Here is an 8,644-nt window from a genome sequence, read left to right as displayed (position 1 = left end):
TATTTTATTTGACAGCATAGATAGATAGATAGATAGATATTAAAAAAAAAAGACAATTATTTCTTTTTAAATTTGATAATTATCTATTTTTTATATCTTATCAGAATGATTTTAGAAATTTGTTAATTTTATTAGTTTTTAAGTGATTTTATCAGTATTTTTTTGTTAAGTTATTTAGAGTAATTAAAAATTAAGAAAATGATTAAAGTGGACTGCAGAGAGTGCCATGTAAGAGAAAGAATGCATAAGAAGTTAGCATTGAGAATTTGGAGAACTCTCATGCTCCACTAGATTTATTTATGTATATATAGTATAGGTAGATTTATGACACTACAACAAAAGTTGGCTATAACCACGTTTGTTAGACAACGTTTTTTGAAAAACGCTGTGGAATAAAGTGAAATTACGCGTTATCCTTTATTATAAACACGCGTTCCATTTATAACAGTGCTCACTCTCCCCTAGTCTTTATTTCTCTTATCGTTTTCTCTCACTGTAGTATAGATTGAATGATCTAGGGTTTATGTCTCTCTCCCCAGTCTCCTTGAGAGATTCACCAGGTTCGATTGCGATGACTTGTTCAGATCTAATTCTAAATCCATCGATTCTTGAATCGATTTGGTTGAAATTTCTTGACGGTTTTTGTTTTTCTTGATTCTAATTCTGATAATTTTGCAGAGGAAGATAGACCAGTTGAGTGAAGAAGGATCGAGATCAGTGGGATCAAGACAGGAACCGGGACCGAGATCGGTCGAGTCGGAGCAAGGGGAGGAGAGGAGATAAGTTGATTCACAGGAGTAATAGAGAAGATGGTGGTGAGGACAGTTCAGAGGAGAGCGTGAATGATGACGATGACGATGACGATGACGATGGAGTCGCCGCCACCGCCGCGGTGAGGATGTTGCCGCCTAATCCAACGACGTCGATGTGGTCTTCATTACAGAACCACCACCATCAGCACCGGAAGAGCTTTCCTCTGCAACTACAAAATCGTCGATGTCGTCGATGTCATCTTCAATGTATCTCTTTAATTAATTGTCAATGTGTAAATTTTAAACTTGGCCATCCTCATTTCATGTCTTTTGCTTGTTTCTGCTATAAATTTTGATCGTTCCAAGCTTTTGAGGCATAATTTGCAGAAGAAGAGCATGGAATCTATGTTAGTTAGGGGAAGTTTTTATGTGTATCAGATCTCTTTTAACCTCCCATCTGTAGCTTTATTCCTTGAAAACCCATGTTTATTGTTTTGGATGATTCTTTTAACCTCCCATCAGGCCACCTTTAAAGTAGTTGATTTGGTGAGTTTGACCTTCTTCTTTTTTTGTTTTTATTTAAGGTTTGATTGTTTGATGGTACTCGATTATCGATGTTGATGTTTTTTTTTTATATATCAAATTATGTATATGGTTCATAGGATGATTATGCGGCAGATGATGAGGAATATGAGGAGAAGTCGAAGAAAGAGAGTTTGGCATTTTTCTTTTTAGCTATGTGAGTTTTTAATTCCTACCTTCCTCGTTAATCACATACAGACATGATGTATATATATATCTGATTGTTTGTAACTTTGTGTGTTGGTGTAGCTATGTATTAAATTTATTTTCTTGTTTGTTTGTGCTGTAGATATGAAAATGGTGAGCCAACGGACAATGCTGCAAGGTTCTATAAATGGTTTACAGAGATAAATTTCAATAATTTCAGTGTATATTGATATTATGGTTCTTTGAGAAAGTAGATTTGGGGGGGTTCATTGTTTGTTATATATGATTTTTCATAGGGTAAAGAGAGAGGGGAATGGCTTCAGAATCTTACTTATGGAGTGTTTGGCCTTGGCAATAGACAGTATGAGTACTTTAATAAGGTCTTAATTGAATTTCATCTCATCTTTTTATCAACTTAATGTATATCTATGTGTACATGTAGATGTTGCTAATTGGCTAAGAAGTTTGAATTTGTATGTTGTTGGGAAACAGATAGCAAATGAGGTGGACGAGCACCTTGCTGAGCAGGGTATGTTTATGCCCTTCTAGTGACCTTTTTTGTCATTTTATGGAAACACTTGTTGTAATTCTTATTAGTTTGTGATGTGTACTTATTGTGCACTTGTTACCTTGAGTTGGTGTTTAATAAATACGTGTACTTATTGTAATGCTTATTAAGTATTTAACATGTTTAATAAACCCTTGAGTTGTTGATTTTCCCTTTTGTCCGTTACTTTCAGCAACAGGTAGGTTGGTCCGATGGCAATGGAGGCTGAATTTGGAATTTCTACTCCGCGAAACCCTTCTCAGGTTTGATTGAGCCTCTCTTTCTGAATTATTATTATTATTATTATTATTATTATTATTTCTCTGCATTCTATAGTTTGATTTGTTTTCTTTAATTCTTGTGCCCAAGCTCTGTCCAGTGCTACGTAGAATCAGGCCTGAAAAGCACATTATGTGCTCGACCCTAAATTAATATTACAATCCCAAGCCAACCCAAATATTAGATAATAAATAAATGTTACAAAACTAAAAATTAATAGATTTGTATTTGAATTTGGCGTAAACTCTTCGTGTTTATACTTTACATCCTAAGTTCAAATTTTGGTGTGTTCATTTTCATAGCTCTTGTCAGGATGATATAGACAAGTCTTCTAGTGACTTGAACCAGTGACCCATTAGCTGTGAGCATAATGACTTTAGTTAACAAACCACAGAACGTTAAGTGGTCATTTTTCAAATGTACATGGCCCATACCACAATAAATGAAGTGAAATTTGTCATAAATTATTTATGCACTGTACACTAATTTATATACATGTACATACTATATATATAATTTATATAATATATTTTCATAATCGGGCCAGGTCTCATGTTATTCCCAAGCCTTGCCCAATAAATAAACAAGCCTGAAAGTTTGGCCCAGCTCAGCCATACGGGCCTAAATCTTAATACCAAACCCTTAAAAATCAGGTTGTGTTGATCAGGCCACTAGGCCAGCGCCTCCTTGCACCACTTAATTTGGAAGCTTGAATGCGATTGTTGGTTGGTTGTAGACTGTCGTTAAACTGACTTTGCTCTAGTGAATTGTCACCCCATGCTCTAATTGGTTGCAGACTGTCATTAAACTAACTTTGCTCTAATTGGGTTCTTCTTGCAAGCAGCTTGTCATCTGCTACTTCTTGGTGTAGTGGTTGCATGTAGGAGTGTAGGATATGTGTGAATCAGTAGCATGCCACTTTTTGTCTCTAAATGGTTGCATGTATGTCTCACTAGCTTGTCACTAAATTAACGTGTTGTTATTTTTATATTTCATTAGGAAGTAACCTCTTGTGCCACTTCTATGCCCTCATGAGATATGTGGTGATTTAAACCAATGATCTGTAATTTTCTCTGTTAGCTTAATCTTCCCTATCAAATTTGCGGAGGTTGTTGTAGTTATTCATGCTGAGGAAACTCCTTACCAAATAATAAATAAATTTGACTTACAGTCTCTGTATCAAAATCTCTGGTACAGTTGATCTCTAATGACCTGTCCTCTCCCATGTTATACTCTTCTTTGTTTTTTTGTGCAACAACTCTGCCCACATGAGATATGTGGTGATTTAAACCAATGATCTATGATTTGCTTTGGGACCCCTTTTTTATGTGTGCTAATGTGAAGTTCTAAATCCCAAAAATTTCTTTGAATGTTTTTTTTTTTTTTTAAATGTGAATCACCTGCAACATTATTTGCACTTTCTAACAGCAGATCATTGCAAACCGCATTTCTCATGTTACACATAATTAGTTCTATTTAGATTTATATAATGGTCCTTGGATTACAAAAAATTGATGTACCACTTGGATGTAGGTTGCAGCTTTAGAAATATAAGAACAATGGAAATGAAGAAGCTAAGGAAATTGATGTACCACTTGGATGTAGGTTACCTACTTTGTTGCTTGGTATATGACTTCTTGTTTATTGTTTGTTTGAGTTTACAAAGATAATATAGACTACAAAGTTCTTTTAATCATATTCAAGTTGTTCAATTCAAACTAACATAACCTTTTTTGACTTTTTTTGGCTCCCTTTTGCAGTGGCTAAACAACAATCAAACTACAAAGAATTGAACATTTTATATGAAAAATATAAAGATCAAGGTCTGTTAGTTATTCAACTCCAGTTATTTGTATGTTTCCTTTCTATAATTTCAAAGAGTTTGAGGGGTCTTAATCTTAGGAATCAACTAATGCAATGGAAAAGGTCGGAGGTATGCTTTTTATGCTTCCATGAATGTCTCATTCAGCATCATGTGTTTCCTTAGCATGGTTGTCAATATTACTAAGCTATACTGATGGTTCACTACTGATGGAGAACAAAAAGGAGTTGGTTGAAAAAAATGGAAGATTAGAATTTTAGTTTATTTGTGAATTTTAATTTATTAATGAAGTCGAATTTGTTTAGGATTTTATTTTTAGTTTATATTTGTTTCCTTATTGGAATTTATTCGTTTGGTTTGCCTATATATTGCTTTGGATGAACTGTTACATCTAGAATTAAAAATTGTTTATGAAGATGCTGATAAAATTTTGAAATTAAAAATTCTTTTGCTGTGTTGTAGCATTCTGGTAATTGCTTTTTTGTACATGGATTTTTATGGAATGGACCAAATGAGGGGTTTTGGTTTTCCTTATTTGTTTTGAATTGTTGTGTTTTTTCAGTGCCACTGTTTTGTCAAAGTTGGGTACTCATGATCATGTCATTGGCAAGATGGAACCAAATTATTGGTGCTTGGATGGATGAGTTGGATGATGGTTTTATAAAGATGTACTTTGATGGTATTTTTTGTACGAATGATTGAGATAATTTTTATGCACTATTTCCCCATTTCCGTATAATGTTTTTATGGATGTGTTTGATTACAATATATTGAATATGTAAAAATTGTGATCTTGTGTCGTGCTATATTTCAAGTTGCGTTCTTTGTTAAATTGTTTGACCCTGTGGTCTGTTATGCAGAATCAGTCCCACACACCCACCCCAAAAAAAAATAAAAAAATAAAAGGTAGAAGGTGGCGTTTTTTAAAAAAACGCCACTAAATGACGTCATCATGATGTCAAACGTTATTTGTGACGGAATTGTAAGCGGCTGTCAAAGTTTTTGTGGCGTTTTAAAAAACGCCGCCTAATTTTTTAGCGACGTTTTCCAAACGTTGTAAAGCTATTGCAACGGCCGTATCAGCGACGAAAATATTGAACGTTGCTGTACTCTTTTATGGCGTTTTTCAGGATTTTACCGGCGTTTTTAAAACGCCGTTAAAACTCAAAATTCCTGTAGTGTGAGGAATTGTTTAATAGTGAAGTGGAGAAAAAAGAATTACAAACACATGAAAAATATAAGTGATTTTGTGATGGGGCGTAAATGAAAAGTTGTGAGAGTGCAAGTCTCACTTACACCATTTCATATTTGGGTAATTTTTATTTTTTTTTATATAATTTTTTTTCCCTATTACCCTGTTAAGTAATTCCCGCCATAAATTTATGAGTCCTACCTCACTACTACTACAATCTTATCTCTTTTGCATCAAGCTCCCTCCCCTTTTCCTCTCCTTGCCAGTTGACTCCTCACAGTTAACACACTTTTTGACATTTGATTATGTAAACGTAGGTGGCTTTTAATATTTAGCCTTTAAAATTGAAAAAAAAATTAATTAAATTAGTTTCATTATCACAAATGATATCATTTAAAAAATTTAAGTGGCTCTTAAAATGTATGTTAAAAATTTTTAAAAAATAAGTGTTAGAAAATTTAATTAATTCTGACTAAATACTTATATATAAGCTCAACATTTACTATTCTAAGCTCACAATCACTACTATCACCACCACTGTCACCATTCCACAACTACCACCATCAGCACCATTATCACAATTACTATAGTACTACCATCATTTTACTACCACAATTACCGTTACCATTATCATTACCATTGCGATTTTTACCGTTGTCATAACTATTATTGACCACCATTATTGTTGTCATAACTACAACTATCACTTCACCACCACAATAACCACTATCATTACACCACTGCTGCTACCGCTTTTTATCTTCACTACATTATCCGTCCATCATCACCACAACCACCCTCTATCTCCACCACCACCAACTCACTATCACAATATAAAATTTAAAAATAAAAACTTTCAAATTTAATATTTATACATACAAAATAATTTATTTTAATTCAACGCTTAAATTTTTATCAAATAAATTTTTAATTTAAAAAATTTAATATTTAATTTTCAATTTTATTAAACACAACCTCGTTATCCACAAACTGTTCCAAACTTCCAATGGAGCAGGGAAAAAAGAGAGGAAGTTTATTATCCAATGGAGATGCTCCGTGTCTGGATAATAATAAGTAAAGATTTAAATTTCAGGCTCCCTATGTTGGAATTGGGGTGGCTGCTGTGCGGGGTGCACAGCATCTACTGCTGTGCAGTTATTTGGGTCCTTTTCGGGGCCTATTTTGATAATTCGAACCGTTCACATTTTAGAATGCATCAAGTAGAACATACCTATAAAAAATCAAGTTAATCGGATATCGTTTACCCATTCATCCACTCACATTTGTATTCATTTTAATACTTTAAATTACAATTGCTATTTATTATTTTAATACTTTAAATTACAATTGTTATTTATTTTTGTAGACACAAATGTGAGTGGATGAATGGGTAAACGATATCCGATTAACTTGATTTTTTACAGGTATGTTCTACTTGATGTATTTTAAAATGTGAATGGTTCGGATTATCAAAATGGACCCCGAAAAGAGCCCAAATGGCTGCACAGCAGTGGCTGCTGTGCACCCCCGCACAGCAGCCACACCAATTCCCCCTGTGTTGCTTCTCTTTTTTCTTGGCACCACTGTTTCCTTTTGCTCAATTTTTTTTTTTATACTTTTTAATTTTTATTTGGGTAAATTATATCCACCTCTTCTAAAATTTAAAAAAAAAAATTAAAAAAAATTGCAGTTACCATATTTTTAATATAATTACACTAGTCTAGTTCTCTTCAAGTTTTAATTCACATAATAATAAAGTTATTTTTCATCAATAATTTGTTGATTGTATGGATAGAAAAATAACATTTTTACCTATTTTCAACTAATATATATATATTTTGTGTATTTCAATATCTGCCACGCATATGCATTAATTTCAATCTCTTTAATCCTACTAAAAATAAGTTATTATAATTATATCAAACGTGTAGAATGATTATATTTTTTAGGAATTTTTATTGATAAATCCATTCTAGAGTTGTTATAACCCATTAGGTCCACAAAAGAATATGATAACCTGATTAGTCCCATAAACTTTTCTTCTTATTCCATAAGGTCCATTTTTCTAATTTAACATATTTTCCTGGACTATTTTGCCCCCATATATATAGATATATGTGTACAGTGTTATACCTATTTACGTATTACGTGGCTGTTTACGTGGCTGTTTCCTCGCTGATTCAGTTTGGCAGTTTCCATTTCACGTTTTTCTTCATCAATCCAATTCCAAGTGATACGTTTATGTTTTGCATACTCGTTCCGAGGATTGGTGGTGTTAGGGTTTCGTTGTTGGTGTTCTAGTCTGGTTCTGTGGTTTGCGAGTGAAGATGACGAAGAGGTAGCTGTTCGGCTGTCACATTTGCCTTGTGCTTTAAGTAGTTCGAATCAGTTGTATTCGACTTTCTGGAGGATTGTAGGATTGCAGGGTTAAGGTTAGTATCAATTTGATTATGAATACATGTTCAGTTCATTTGTATGATGAAGCAGATGCTCTGTTTTTGGATTGATATGAATTGGATGCGCTGGTTTTTCAATTATATGCTTCTTACGTGGTCATGTGGAGGGGAGTACATTTATATTATGTGAAGAACAGTGTTAGTTCTCATTTTAGTTGGATGTATGCGTAATGAGGATCTGTGTAGATGATTTGATTATCAGTATATATGGCAATGTGAATGTTGACATTTTGTTAATGTGGATTATGTGAACAATGTGGATGTTCTCATTTTAAATTGATGTTTGCTTAATGAGGCTCTGTGTGTGTGATATAATTCAGAGTGTATGTTTCAATGTAAATGTTCAGATTTTCTTAATATTATGTGAAGTTTGTTGATGTTCTCATTGTTACTTTGATGTTTGCAATTTTGGCATCTTGTTAATATAAATGTGAATGTTCACATCTGTGTATTTGTGAATTATGGATTTAGCACCTGAACTGTACACGTAGTAATTTTTGATTTTTTGCACAATGTGATTTTTCATGTCGATTTTGATTAAATGTGTAGTTCTCATTTTACTTGGACGCATGCGTAATGAGGATCTCTGTAGATGATTTGATTATCAGTATATTTGTCAATGTGGATGTTAACATTTTGTTAATGTGGATTATGTGAAGAATGTGGATGTTCTCATTTGAAATTGATGTTTGCTGAATGAGGCTCTGTGTGTGTCATATAATTTAGAGTGTCTGTGTCAATGTAAATGTTCACATCGTGCGAATATGATGTGAAGATTGTTGATTTTCTCATTTTACTTTGATGTTTGCTTAATGTTGCCATGTTGTTAACAACAATGTGAATGTTCACATCTTCGTATTCTGAAGT

General features: G+C 33.3%; 1 protein-coding gene across 1 annotated transcript; it reads left to right on the top strand.

The window, feature by feature from the left end:
* Positions 1 to 571: 571 nt before the first annotated feature.
* On the top strand, positions 572 to 4,865 carry LOC114270226 (uncharacterized). Its single transcript, XM_082908383.1, has 8 exons — positions 572 to 638; positions 898 to 1,019; positions 1,415 to 1,491; positions 1,624 to 1,659; positions 1,778 to 1,842; positions 1,924 to 2,010; positions 2,222 to 2,291; positions 4,692 to 4,865. The coding sequence occupies exons 1-8, from the start codon at positions 572 to 574 to the stop codon at positions 4,771 to 4,773; spliced, it is 606 nt and encodes a 201-aa protein (XP_082764509.1). The 3' UTR covers positions 4,774 to 4,865.
* The last annotated feature ends 3,779 nt before the right edge of the window (positions 4,866 to 8,644 follow it).

Source organism: Camellia sinensis, chromosome 15 (genome assembly GCF_055761805.1).
Source record: "Camellia sinensis isolate YWXY chromosome 15, ASM5576180v1, whole genome shotgun sequence".
NCBI classification, from domain to species: domain Eukaryota; kingdom Viridiplantae; phylum Streptophyta; class Magnoliopsida; order Ericales; family Theaceae; genus Camellia; species Camellia sinensis.
This window is presented reverse-complemented; position numbering and strand designations above follow the sequence as displayed.

Coding starts and splice junctions, on each gene's coding strand:
- LOC114270226 (XM_082908383.1), top strand. CDS start 572: ATGACTTGTTCAGATCTAATTCTAAATCCATCGATTCTTGAATCGATT. Junction 1,843..1,923: donor TTTGGCCTTGGCAATAGACA/GTATGAGTACTT, acceptor GTGTACATGTAG/ATGTTGCTAATTGGCTAAGA. Junction 2,011..2,221: donor CGAGCACCTTGCTGAGCAGG/GTATGTTTATGC, acceptor CGTTACTTTCAG/CAACAGGTAGGTTGGTCCGA.